The sequence below is a fragment of the Lepidochelys kempii genome, chromosome 2, assembly GCF_965140285.1.
Source record: "Lepidochelys kempii isolate rLepKem1 chromosome 2, rLepKem1.hap1, whole genome shotgun sequence".
Classification (NCBI taxonomy): domain Eukaryota; kingdom Metazoa; phylum Chordata; order Testudines; family Cheloniidae; genus Lepidochelys; species Lepidochelys kempii.
The window spans coordinates 181,385,122-181,400,136 of NC_136381.1; the positions used below are offsets into that span (position 1 = coordinate 181,385,122).

At 38.3% G+C, this 15,015-nt stretch overlaps 1 protein-coding gene across 2 annotated transcripts in view; it reads right to left on the minus strand.

Moving 5' to 3' along the window:
• Positions 1 to 15,015, minus strand: part of SEPTIN7 (septin 7) — a 102,675-nt gene that overhangs the window by 40,274 nt on the left and 47,386 nt on the right. For both annotated transcript variants that reach the window (XM_073332895.2, XM_073332894.2), the window contains exon 3: positions 10,121 to 10,227. In XM_073332895.2, the coding sequence (XP_073188996.1) occupies positions 10,121 to 10,227 (107 nt within the window). The remainder of the gene's footprint in view (positions 1 to 10,120; positions 10,228 to 15,015) is intronic.

Here is a 15,015-nt window from a genome sequence, read left to right on the forward strand (position 1 = left end):
CCCAGTCTGGGGCCCTTTCAATTTTAGTTCTTATGACAACTTTCAAGTGGAGTACCACTTTCACAAAAGCCTCAGTGACAGACATGACTAAAAGCCCTAACTTTTACAAACAATTTTAGTTATTTGGATGGACTTCCTGACCAATCACATGATATAATACAATTTTGCTATTTTAGGGTACAGAGTATGTCAGTGATGCAAAGCTGTTTCTTACACATACATAGCTAATTGCAGAACACAGTGAAATCACCACACTTGAAGTCAGCTGCAAGACACTTGCAACTATTTGCCACATGATCCAACTTAAAATGAGTCACTAACAAATGGATAAGCACCTTTAATAAAACAATAAATCTAGAATATAAACTTTGTAGAAATAATAAGAAAATGAAACAGTCTTGCTGAGATAAGACACTGAACATCATTCAAATAAGAGCAAAGAAAGCCAAGTTGCTGAGGAAGATTCAATGTTTTAGTCTCCTCTGCACCTTCAAAAATGTGAAATATCAGAAAAAGTGTGAATTAATGTATGCAATAAACATAACCTTTTCCACACCTGAATCATATTGGCTACCAAAAGGATTGATTTTAGATACCCTCACTTGTGCCTAAACAGAAAAAAATATCACTGGCACGGCTAGCCTTAAGTGCAAGCAACAAACACTATTGCTTGGAACCCTACATAGATTCCACAGTGTGTGGTCTGATACCCTGACAAATGAATTGAGAGGAGGTACACAAGCCTGGATTCTCCCTCCCCACCCTCCAAAGGTGGAACCAGACAAGGCCCAATCACTGAGTGCTTGCTTAGGACCCTGCAGACTGTGCACATATTTTGCAAATGGTTCTGGATTAGTTGGGATTTATCTTCAGAACACTATTAAATGTTACATGAAAATCAGTGTACAATCGTTCACTCTTCATTTGTCTGAGGTTTCCTGTTGCTTAAAAAGAGTAGCTTTTGTTGATGGGGTGAATTATACATTTCCCTTCCAATACTGAAAAGGATTTTCAAACTAAAATCCTGAGTAGGCTTAACAAACATCTTTGCAAACATGATGAGTGGCCCTAACAATATCCACAGTGCTTAAGTTACATATTTTCCAAATCCACTTCTGCAGCAGCCAGTGCCTATCCAAAAGTAAATTTTACACTTATTACTAATATATAAGCCTTCCGAGTTCTATTTAGAAATTGGACTTGTGTATCTTTTCTACATCCTGCCTTACACAATTTTCGAAACCTTGGAATATTGAAATTCTGTACACAGGTGGGATACTCAAACCTTGTCCTCCACAGCACAATAAATCAGGTTACTTTTCTTAATGTCAATTAGAGATCGATATTAAGAACTTGTGCCATGCAGCCTGTTTAAGTTATTTTTCTTTTGTGAACTAAGTGAATTTGTGTCCATACATGGCCAAAATCTCAGAACGCAGCTACATCTGGAACCGATCCAGACAACTGTAAACTAGTGTCATTCACAGTTAGAATCCAACTGTATCCTATCATCTGGTTTTACAAGTATTCCCAAGAGATTCACGGAAAACAAATTAGTTCAAGTCCTGGAATTTAAAACTTTTCTTAACAAATCCATTCCAAATGACCATTTTCCCATGCACTTTAGTTAAGCAGGTCAGATTGGTCTTTTTACATTATTACACTGGAACCTATCAAACTGAATACAAGTCTTAGTCTCAGTAGACGCTTATTTGCGGCAACACTTTGTAAGAGCAACCACTGCTTACGAGAAGCATTTGCCCTGGGAACACTTTCCCTACTGTGAATTGTCAACACTCCCCATAACAGCAACAGCCACTGAAGCCTGGTCTACACTGGGGGTGCGGGAGGGTGAGGGGTGGGGGGCAGAGAAATCAATCTAAGGTACGCAACTTCAGCTACGAGAATAGCATAGCTGGAGTCGACGTATCTTAGATAGACTTAGAACCACTTACTTAGCGTCCTTGCAGCGCGGGATCCATGGCCGCTGCTCCCCCGTCGACTCCGCTGCCGCCTCTCACCCTGGTGGAGTTCTGGAGTCGACAGCAGAGCGATCGGGGATTGATCGCTACCCGCCGATCCGGTGGGTAGTGTAGACGTGGCCTTAGGAGCAACATAGCAAAAGGGCACTGATATGTTGCTACTAATGAGCGTCTACTGTATTACTATTGGATCAAGCATTCCTATATCATACACACCATTTAAAATATTTAACTGATGATCAAATGAAGTGTATTTCACATAAGCTCGCTTACTTAATAGCTTCTTTTGAATTCACCTACCTGAAAACACTCTGCATAATCTCTGAAAAACATTGCCAAAGTCTTGACTGATGTAAGTTGCAAAGTGGAAACTGGAAATCTTTGTGTTTGTTTAAAAGAATCCTTAGAATGAAACTTATTTTTCATTTTTTTTTAAATAAAACTATCACCCATAATCTGCCTCATGATTATCAAGCACTGCCAAAATTACAGTTCATACTTATGCAGTTAAACTTCTCTATTTTAATCACCTTAACTCCTACTCAATAAATGTTTTTTACATGATACAGAGGAGCAGGAAAAAAAGTATAACTTCTACTAAGAATGTTTCAATCCACACGAACAAGGCTCAGGTATAGGTATTAACTGGGAATGATAAACCGTAGAGCCCCTAAACATGCTGAATTTCAATTCACTATTTAAATCTGCCCCAAGAGCACCCAACATAAGCATGAATATGGACACATGCTGGTGACATGATATTAATAGATCAAGAACCTTCTCTACCTAGATAATATTTGAATTGGAATCACAATTAAATATCAGCCACAGGAGTCTAATAGATAGAACATTCAAGGTTACAATTCTAATATTTTCCACTATTTACCTACATGACATTTGAATTAAGAGACAATACTTGTTGATTTTTCAGCCATCACAAGATAGTTGTACATGAAAAAGCAGACTGCCAGATAAGGGTAGCAATGACTCCTAAATGGATGAATGCCCTTCATACCATTACAATATAAATTTGTCATCCTAATGACTCCTAATTTAAACGTATGAACAGAGACTGAACAAAGTTAAACAAGTGTGATACTGTAGTGAGGACTAATTACTTCCAAACCATATCCAGTTTCCATTTGTGTTTCAATTTGTATGAACATAAATCAAGTTAGAACCCTCTTCAACTACAAGATACTTGATTTCACTGAATTCTTATTGGTGGAGCAAGGAAACAGCATAGTTTTCATGTATAAGGTTAGCAGATTTTAAGGCCAAAAGGGACCATTTTGACAATCTAGTCTGACCTCCTGCATAACAGGACAAAAGAATCTCATCCAGTAATTTCTGGATCAAGCCCATAAATTCTGTTTTGTGCTACAGCATATCTTTTAGAAAGATATCCAATCTTGATTTAAAGACTTGAAGTGATTGAGAATCCACCTTGCCACGTTCCAATAGTTAATTACCCTCACTGTTACAAATGTGCACCTTATTTTGTCTGAATTTATCTAGCTTCAGCTTCCAACCACAGGATTTCATTATAATTTGTTCTGCTAGATTAAAAGAGCCATGTACGAAAATCTGTACTCCATGTATGTACTTGTAGACAGTGACCAAGTCATCTTAATCTTCTCTTGAAAAAAATAAAATTGGACTTCAGTCTCATTATAAATATATGTTTTCCAGATCCTGAATCATTCTTTTTTAAACCCTTTCCAGTGTGTCAACATCCTTTATGAAGCATGACCACCAGACTGGGCCATTGTATTCCAATAACTGTCTCACTAATGCTGTATTCAGAGGTAATACCACCTCCCTACCCATCCTTCATATTCCTCTGTTTATACATTCAAGGATTGTGTTTGCTCTCTTAGGTACAGCTTTGCAATGGGAGCTGGTGTTCAGTTGACTATCCATGATTAACTCAGAGTCCTTTTCATTGCCACTGCATTCCAGCATACTGTTTCCCATCTTGTAAGCATAACCTATTTTGGTTCCTAAATGCATGACATTGCATTTGGCTGTACAGGTGAGTCACATCATAAGTGCATTTAACTTACGCAAATTCAACTATACACGCTTGGCAAAAACCACCACCAGTAAATAGTGAGGGTGATTCCACCGACCATTCCACTCAATGAGCGTGAGCGAGCGTGAGATGGGAGACATGAATCTGCTGTTCTCTCAGTTGGTCTCAGTTTCCGCGTGCCTCTCATAGTGTGAGCATCTCGCTGTGCCGAGTGTGATTCTAGTGTTTAAAGATAAGTATTTTTCGTACAACATGGCCCCTAAACGCAAGCCAACTACTTCATCTGGTGCTTAAAAGAAGAAACAGTGATCTGTTCTAACGCTGGAGGAAAAACTGGCTGTGTTGGACTTGAGAGACGGTATATCGGTCTCCAACGTGGTGCGTAAATATGGCCGCAACGAATCTAGCATCAGCGCCATCAAGATTCGAGAGAGAGAAATTCGTCAAGCTGTGGTATCAAGTGCTCCAATAACTGCTAAGGGTGACAAGCCAGATGCATGATAAGACTTTAGTGAAGACTGAAAAGGCATTAAATTTATGGCTGGAAGACATGAACCATAAAATGTGTGCCTATCTATGGCAACACACTGCGAGAAAAGGCTCTTAGCCTCTATGCGCTGTTCAAACCTCCCACCGAAGAGGGACAGCCTTCTGATGAGAAGGAATTCAAAGCCAGCCAAAGTTGGCTTAACAGTTTTAGAAACAGTTATTTTGTGGCAATGCGGCTAGGCATTTAATAAAGCTGGGCTTGCTCTACAGGGCTGCAAATCCCCGAGCCCTAAAAGGAAAGAACAAAAATCTCCTGCCTGTGTTCTGGCAATCAAAAACACTTGGGTGACGGCAGCATTATTTCTGGATTGGTTCCACAAGTGTTTCATTCCGGAGGTCAAGCGATACCTCGAAGAGAAAGGACTTGACTTTAAAGTGTTGCTGATTGTAGACAATGCTTCTGGCCATGCCGAGGCACTCCGCTTTGCGCATAATGACGGTGAAGTCTTCTTTCTCCCCCCCAAAACCACCTCCATCCTCCAATCTCTCGACCAAGGTGTGATTCACTGTTTCAAGGCCATGTACACGAGGCTTACATTCTCACGGATATGTAGCGCTACGGATGCTGATCCCAATCTTAATGTGATGGAGTGTTGGAAGTCCTTCAACATTGCTGATTGCATCACTTATATCACTGGATGCAAACAAGCCTGAAACAGTCAATACATTTCAGCGAAACCTATGGAAAGAATGTGTGAATGATTTTAAGGGTTTCCCAACCATTGACAAAGAAGTGAAACGTATTGTTCAGGTGGCCAGGCAAGTGGGTGGTGATGGCTTCGTTGACATCCTTAAGGAAGAAATTGAACATTTAATTGAGAGCCATAGAGAACATTGACTAACGAAGTGTTAGAGGAACTGAAAAAATCGTCTACAGAAGACGAAGATGACGACGACGACGACCAGGAAGAGCTAGCAAGTTGGAATCTTCATAAATTTGCTGAAGTGTTCCAAGCAGTGAAACACTTGAATGATTTAATTTCTGAATATGATCCCTCTATGGAACGAGGCCTCAAAATCACACATAGTATTATGGACGATTTGAGACCGTATCAATAAATGTTTGCGCAGCTCAAGAGACAACAGTGACAGTTGCCAATCACCATGTTTTTCAAGGAAAAACAAGCAGCAGCAGATGAGCCTATGCAATCAACTTCCTGAGCTGAACCAGAGCCATCCACTTAGTCTACGACTCGCTCTCCATCACCCAAGCTCTCCGTCACCTCCGTCTCCTGGATCAATATCAAGCCCTGATGACCCTCTGTAATTACCCCTGTAATTAAAAATACAGTACTGTAAAATTATATTTTACATATATACATACATTATACATATATACATATATATTAAAATACAGTACTGTAAAATTATATTTTACATATATACTCTATTATATACTGTACATTACTGTATATATTAATACATATTACTGTACAGGGTTGTACAGTGTACACAACCATGTACAGTATACTGTACTTTATGGGCGATTTAAGGGATTTTCAACGGTAATTTTGACTATACGTGATTTTCGCTTTACACTGACTTTAGAACCTAACCCCCACGTAAGATGCGACTCCATTATATTAACATGTACACTGTTCAAGTGAGCCCACTTTACCAGCTGATCAAGATGTATTTTAATAACTGACCTGTCCTCATTATTCACCACTGTGCCAATTTGTGCATTAATTACTGGTAAAATTTGCAGCTTTTTTATACTATTTTCCACATTGCTGATAAATATACCAAATAACCTTGGTCCAAGAAACACGTCCATTTACAATTACTTTAAGGTGAGCTAATCAGTATTTAATCCATTTAATATGGGATACATTGATTTTGTGTAGTGCTTTTTACGCAGCATATCCTAGGGGACTAAGGGCTTGTCTACATGGTGGGGTAACGTGCCATATAAAGGTATAATTTTGGAAACACATTAACATGTTTCACATTGATTGGTCCATGCAGACTGTGCTGTGCACACTAAAGGTTCACTAGTGCACTTCAACATAGTGCTGTTTCAAACATGGGCATGTTAGCGTGCTTTAAAAATTACATGCTTGTAGGCTGCATTGCTACTCTGTGTAGACAAGCCTGAAGTCTTTACAGAATTCTAGATATATTATGTCAACAGTATCTTTACCAACCAGATTTGTGATCTCAAAAAATAATATCTAGTTTGACAAGATCTATTTTCCAAGGTCACCTTGACTGGCATAAATTATACTACCCTCCTTTAATTCTTTACGAATTGCATCATAAGAACATAAGAATGGCCCTACTGGTTCAGACCAAAGGTCCATCCAGCCCACTATCCTGTCTTCCAACTGGCCAGTGCCAGGTGCCCCAGAGGGAATGAACAGAACAGGGAAACATCAAGTGATCCATCCCATCGTTCACTGCCAGCTTCTGGCAAACACAGGCTAGGGATACCGTTCCTGCCCATCCGGGCTAATAGCCATTGATGGACTTATCCTTCATTAATTTATCTAGTTCTTTTTTGAACCCTGTTATGGTCTTGGCCTTCACAATATCCTCTGGAAAGGAGTTCCACAGGTTGACTGCGCACTGTGTGAAGAAATACTTCCTTCTATTTGTTTTAAACCTGCTGCCTATTAATTTCATTTGGTGACCCCCTAGTTCTTGTGTTCTGAGAAGTATTAAACACCACTTTCTCTACACCAGTCATGGTTTTATAGACCTCAATCATATCTCCCCTTAGCTGTCTCTTTTCCAAGCTGAAAAGTCCAAGTCTTATTAATCTCTCCTCATACAGAAGCCATTCCATACCTCTAATCATTTTTGTTGCCCTTTTCTAAATTGTTTCTGATTCCAATATATCTTTTTTGAGATGGGGCGACCACTACTTCACACAGTATTCAAGATGTGGGCATACCATGGATTTATATAGAGGCAACATGATATTTTCTGTCCTATTATCTATCCCTTTCTTAATTATTCTCAGCATTCTGTTTGTTTTTTTGACGGCCGCTGCACATTGAGTGGATTTTTCAGAGAATTAACAGCTAATTTAGACCCCATCATTTTACATGTGTAGTTGGGATTATGCTTTCCAATGTGCATTACTTGGCATTTATCAACATTAAATTTCATCTACCATTTTCTTGCCCAGTCACCCAATTTTGAGAGATCCTTTTGTAGCTCTTCGCAGTTTGCCTGGGTCTTAACTATCTTTAGTAATTTTGTATCATCTGCAAATTTTGCTACCTCACTGTTTACCCCTTTTTCCATATCATTTAGGAATATGTTAAATAGGACTGGTCCCAGAACAGACCCCTGGGGGACACCACTATTTACCTTTCTCCATTCTGAAAACTGACATTTATACCTACCCTTTGTTTCCTATCTTTTAACCAGTTACCAATCCACGAAAGCACCTTCCTTCTTATCCTGTGGCAGCTTACTTTGTGTAAGAGCCTTTGATGTGGGACCTTGTCAAAGGCTTTCTGAAAATTTAAGTATACTATATCCACTGGGTCCCTTTGGTCCACATGCTTGTTGACCCCCACAAAGAATTCTAGTAGATTGGTGAGGCATGATTTCCCTTTACTAAAACCATGTTGACTCTTCCTCAACAAATTATGTTCATCTATATGTCTGACAAACCACTGATGACATACTTTCTCTAAGGGAGGAGGAAGCAGCCGCACTGCTCTCTTTACAGTAACTGCTGGTTGATTTACAAAGCCATCCTAGAATTCAGAGTAAAAGACTGGCAAAAAATCCTAGAAGTAATATTGCAAGTAAAAAGCTATTACCAATAACCTGCCTCATGATTGTCAAGCACTATTAGCTTTTCCAAGATATTTTCCTAAGATTGGGGTCATGCTAACTGGCCTAAAATTACTGGGGTCATCTCATTTACACGTCTCCTTTTAAATACTGGCATAACATGAACTTTTTTCCCAATCCTCTGGAACTTCCCCAGTGTTCCAAGATTTGTTAACTCAAAATTAGCGGATCAGAGAGCTACTCTTGTTAGCGTAAGTTATCCAGTCCTCCTAATCTTTTTTTTAAATCAGAAGTCACTGTTTAACATCCTCCCTAGTTATTGAGGGAATAGAAAGGTTTTAATTAGCACTATAAGATATGAATACATCATCCTGTTTCTTTTCAAGACTACTACTATTAGCCAATCATGGTTTTAAGCATATTCTTATACTGCACACATTACATAATTTAAATTCATGTTACATCATTAGAATTTGATTATTGGTGTAAACACACTAGCTGACATTTGCCTTGCATTAGTCTTTCAGATCTAGTAAACCTAAATGTTATTTTTAAGAGTTGATAAAATTCAAAGACAAATGTGATTTAAATTATGGTATCACTTTAAAGCATGATCAATTACTAGCAATATAATACAAAGAAAATAGCATACAAAAATTAGGAATTTTTGGTCATCATCTTTGGTCTGAAATATTTAAATTTACTCACTCACTGGTAACGTTTCTTCTGCCTGAATATAACTTCCCAGTTTTTAAATTTGCTAACTGCACTTTGTTATCTGGGATTCTATTACAGCATGACAAGCCCTTAAACAAAACAGTATGAAACCTTACACAATTTATATGGCCAAAACTATTACAAGAAAGGATATAAATTGAAGAACGGGACTGTATAACTTAATTCAATGCAACGCATTTGAAGAAGCGTTCAGTTCCCCTTAAAAAGGCTCTGACTATCCTGCCTTGGTCAGTTAGATCTTTTGGCATATATTTAACTTTTTCCACAACAATGCAAAAAGTCTTTTAGTTACTGTTAAAAAGGTGTCTTGCTTTTCAACATGTATGCCTATCATGTTTTGTACACTGCACCTGAATTCTACGAGTGTTTCACCCCAGCTCCCTCATTTCATCAACACTAAATTCTACAGCACTGTAACATTTTGGTGTAATAAGATACAGAGGAACATAGCTTCTTGAATAGTTTTGTAAGAATGACTGCAATTTCAGTTTGTCCAAGATTATCATCTTAACAAGACAACAGCACTCTGACGGCACAAAGAGGAGAAAAGGATTGGGCTGGATGGTTTGGAATTTGGAATGCAGAGAGGTCAGAAGACAGAGGGCTTTTTAAAAAAGCAACTGGAAAATAGGAAAGGCATTTAGGACATTTAACTTTGGAGATTAATAAAAACAAGAACTTAAAGCGTTTATTGAATCTATACTGAAAAAACCATGTATTTACAAAGCAATAGCTTCACTTCTACAGAGATTTTCCTGCCTCTGAACAGAAACAACTGGAATGACTGAAGGATCAGGGACCTACAGTGAGATTGGTGGCCACCAGTCAGATAGCTGAGAGATTTAAACCACATCACTGGCAATGGCGGCAACCACACAATAGAAAAATAGCTTATTTATACATGCAAGTTATTGATTGATTGTAAAGAAAAAAATATAGATAGAAATATGAACAAGCTTATTGTACAAGCTAGGTTTCTCTTTGGGACACTAACTTCAAAACACTATCTTAAACTATTGTCAGTTTGCAAATTACAAGACAAAAAAACAAGCTACACACATACCTGTACAGTCTTTTTAATTCTATGCGAAGGACCTGGATAGTCTGGGGAATACAAGTCTGTTAAGAACAATGAGTTGATTAATGTTGATTTTCCCAATCCAGATTCACCTAGAAGAAAGGGTAAAGTATTAGGCCATACAATTAAAATCATCACATACAGTATGTACTTTTTATAATCTCACATTTTAAAATTTGGTATGTAAAAAAACCTTTCCTAGCTACAAACATATGCTCAGAGGAAACAAACAACTATTTTACACTGCAAAATGAGACTTTCATTGCTAAGTTTACAAGCATCTACTTTTCACATTGAATCCCATGACAGTCATTAAGTGCTGAATGCACTTTGCTACTTTTCCTCCCCAGTCTTTGCCCCAGTCACAAAATACACACACACACAAACAAGACGTTGCCATGTAAAATTCTAAACAGGCTACCTATTCAGAACTGGAAGTATAGTGTACTAGTGGAACTACCTTATTTAAAATTTTATGCAATGGGTTTATTATAACAAGAGATTGTTATTTTGGTGTAGCTCTTGCGGTTCTAAGTAATTAGAGTGGAGTTCCAAATGTACAGGGTTTGCATGGGAATTATTTTTGCAATTTGCTCATAAGTGACAATAACGCAGGCACTGCTAACTATTTTAGAAGTAATTGCCAATTCAAACAAAATTACAAACCCCATAAAAATTCTGCCTATTTATAGATCTACAGAAGCAGGGTATGAGGTACATCAACCACTAAAACAGTTTATAAATTAAGTCCTTGTCTTTACAACAGCCAAAAAATTAAAACTAACCACTTAAGAAACTATTACAACATTCACTCACTGGTATGTGAACAGAAAAAAAAGCGTGTTAGTCAGGTTTGCGGCATGCTTCAAGTCTTGTTACACTGTGCTACTCAAGGGGGGTACTGAAGCAAAGGTGATGACAGAGAAATTTGCTCCTAAGCCAATAAAGACTGGATTCAAACCACTGATGACTTTCAAACCACTTTCTCTAAGGGAGGAGTAACCAGCTGCACTTCTCTCTTTACAGTAACTGCTGGTTGATTTACAAAGCCATCCTAGAAAAATTTCAGAGTAAAATATTCTTGGCAAAAAATCCTAGAATATTGCAAGTAACTGAGTATGAAAATCATCAAAACAAAAGCTCACGTTATTGCTTATTACTATTATGAATTGCAGCAGACAAGGGCTTGTCTTCACAGCAAGTTAGGCTAGTCTGAGTGGAGTAGCCAGAGATCCAGGGCCAGATTATGACATTCTGAGGCCTTAACCTATGTCAAGTGTAAGAGGCCCCATACCATTAAAAAAAAATTATTTTCACAAAAAGGACATTGAATATATAAACATGAAAGCTTTATATTTGCATATATACAAAGGCAAAGAATAATAATCTAACTAAATCACGTCTTGCAATATGTCTGTTTGCATTATAAAATAGTTTGAAATTAACATTTTCATCTATAATTTCTTAATTAGTAGATATGAAAACTTTATATCTACAGCAACACAAAAGCAGTTACAATTACACAGATCAGCTTACTTAATGGAAGTAAAGACAACCTGCAGTATGTCTGTTTTCACATCACATTAATTTTAACACTGAAATTTAAAACATTTTCTTTAGTGATTTTTGGAAAGTAGAGTAATTGATGATGTCCTCAAATGATAAACTACAGAGTTTGTCACTTTTGATTCACAGAATGCTCAGGGCAGATAGCTTGTCTTGCAGCATTTTCTAGGCAGACATGTCTCTTCGCATTCGCTTCTCTCTCCCCCACTAATTATTCTTGAGTAAACACCTCGGACACACAGAGTGACAGCAAGCTATCTGCATGAAAGAGAGGAAGAATTTACCAGAAAACAGACTGGTAATCTCTAGACAGGCATTGAGAAATTGAGAAAGACTAGCCTATATTCAAGCAAATATAATGACTATTATAGGCTTTAATAGCCTATATATCATATGTGCACACAGTCTGAAATAATTTGCTCACCAAGTACTCAGAATATTTTGGTGTATATATACATACACACACACACACACACACACACACCTTCCTTCCTTTTCTCAAAACCCTCTATCTTTTCATCAGCACTCTGATATTTACTGTGAAGGTTCCCGAAACTGAAGGGAGAGAAGCCGCCACAAATTTATCCTTGTCAAGTTCCACTTGACCCCAGCCCATAGGATGATCACCTGCAAACTCAGTCACGTGAAGCCTGGATAGCGCATGAAGCAGAAAGCAGCATGCACACTAAAATATACAATTGTACATATGTACGGATCAAAAGAAGAACGAACCCACTAACACTTAAGAAAATGAAGAAAATCAGGAGTAAAGGCAATATACGACTTAGCATGCTGGACCATAAAGAAAAGATGGCTGCCTTCTGGCTATTACCTGCCAAGGGGGATGCTATACATGACATCACTCCTGCAACAAGTCCCATATGAGTATAAGCTTGGCAGGATTGCTTCACAACACTGCTGTCTCCGACCTCACATTTTACCCAATGTCATCGGCAGTGAGATTATTTATTTATTTAAATAAGTTACGAAGGCATGGTCAGAATTTTACCAGTAGCAACTGGCCAACAAAACGCTGCCTTTTTCCCCCCCCTCAGCCCTGGCCTCCTGCCTATCAATGATAAACAATTAGTGAAGGGTAAGGATATGGTAAGGGTATTTGTGTAGTCAGATGTATATACTTTTGTCATATCTGAATGAAAATGTCTCTGATTAGAATCTTTTTTCCCCATATCTCCTTTATTTTTATCAACCAATTTTGATAAAATTTGAAATGGAGTCAGTTTTTTCTTTTTTAGAGGCCCCTCATATTGTGAGGCCCTAAACTGTAGTTTAGTTAGTTTATGCCTTAATCTGGCCCTGCAGAGCTCACTATCTTAAGCTAACTTGAGTGAGCACTTGCCTTTACAGAGCAGCAATGTGCCCTATGGGGTGTGATTTCTAAAGCACACCTACATGTTATGCATTAGTTGATCCATATAGACCGGGGTAGTCAACAGGCAGACTGTGGGCCAAATCCAGACTGCCAATTTTGAATGGCCCCTGACATTTTTTAATTTAATTATCATTGGTTCTTTGTTTTTTCCCCTCAGGACTCTGGACCTTGACAACAAATAATTGATTATTCCTGGTATAGACCCTACTGGTGTGTACTACAGGTTCCCTAGCGTGCATTAAAGTACTACTGTTTGAAATAGCATTGAAAGCACACTCGGGAATATTTAGTGTGCACCAGCAGGGTCTGTACAGACCAATTAATGTCCAACACTTTAGTGCCCTTTAGAAATCACAACCCGTATAAGTCACATTATCTCAGCACATAGACAGGCCACACAAATTACAGATTGGCCACACTGAACCTATAGTCGTGCTACCCAGTGACTGGATTAGCAGCTGAGAAGTAGTAACTTGAGTTTCAGCCCACAGCCCCTGATGGATCAACTAGCTCAAGTTTATTAAAGCACCACTTAATTTGAGCTATAGATCTGTGCGTGGAGACAGGAGTTGGGTTAGGGGCAAAACTCAAGTTCTATTTAGAGCTAACATTGCAGTGAAGTTCGTAAACTATCCATAAAAACTGAAGTCTGGCAGGCAAAGCAAGTCTTAATGATAGGCTAAATCACTGAAGATAGCGATGAGACAGGGGTTTTTTGTGTTTTTTCGGGGGGGTGGTCAAGTTTGTTGTGCATGCAGCACTGTTCTGGTAACTACTGTGCTTGCAAGTAAGTATTTTCTACTAGACACGTACTTGTACCCTTCCACTTATAAGGTTTTTAGTACAAGAATAAGTTGCTCAAATTCTTTCTTACTCATTTTGCAACGAACAGGTGGGCTCTGATCGCCAAATCTGAAGCTGTGATCAAAATTTGAGCTGAAGTCAGAATGTTGCTCATTGTATAACATACAATCATGTATACAAGGAAAGTTGAGGAGTTCTGTTCTACCTTTTGGCTTCTCTCTACAAAAGAACACCACTTCACTTTCTGATGTATAACTACTTTGAATGTTATACCTCTAGTTCACTGGAAGAATCTCAAAATGCTTTGTTCTTTAACAAATATCAGAGATTGCATGGGTTGCAGAAAGATGTTGGTATGCTATATTCTGGGATCCCTTCAGAGTCAATCATATATTTTTTTAAGGTTAGTCAAAATGTACTGCTGTTCTAAATGCCTCAACAGCTTTTTTTTAAATGGGAACATTCAACAGAAATCTTTGCTAAGCTATTTGCCTTGGCTTGCCAGGTCAACGTGAGACTGAACATGTGGAAATAAGATTCTGAAGTTTTAAGGGATCTGATGGGACACCACAAGCTCACCCTATATATGGTAACGTTCTCTGAACTTCCGCTCCTCAGTTACTAAAGCTTTAGGTCCCTGCAGGTCTGGTCTTTCCATTACTGGAGCAGGGCTGAGTAAAAGGTTTCTTGAGTTGAAGCTGCTGGAAAAATAAGTAGGCTGACATCATTTGTGCACCACCCAGTTTTTCTATATACCTTTGTTCTTCACTAGATGGTAGACTTGGGTAGAGAGAGGAGCCAGGGAAAGGCGTGAATAATAGAGTTAGCTAGCCCTGGCCACAAAGCAGAATGGATAAAGACAAAAAATAAAAATAAAAAAAATAATAATGGGATAAATTAGGAAGAGATTACAAGAATACATGATAAAGGAAGACCATTAACATCTGACAACTTTGTCACAGGGTTGGAATCACTAACAATTGTATTTCTGACTGCTTACTTCCTTGTACCACCCCTTTCATTTAGGGATTCTGATTACATCATCAGCCCCTCTCTGGGATGAGAAAAAAGTACAGTAGACCACCCTGCTTCCCCAGCAATTAAAGAGAATCAATAC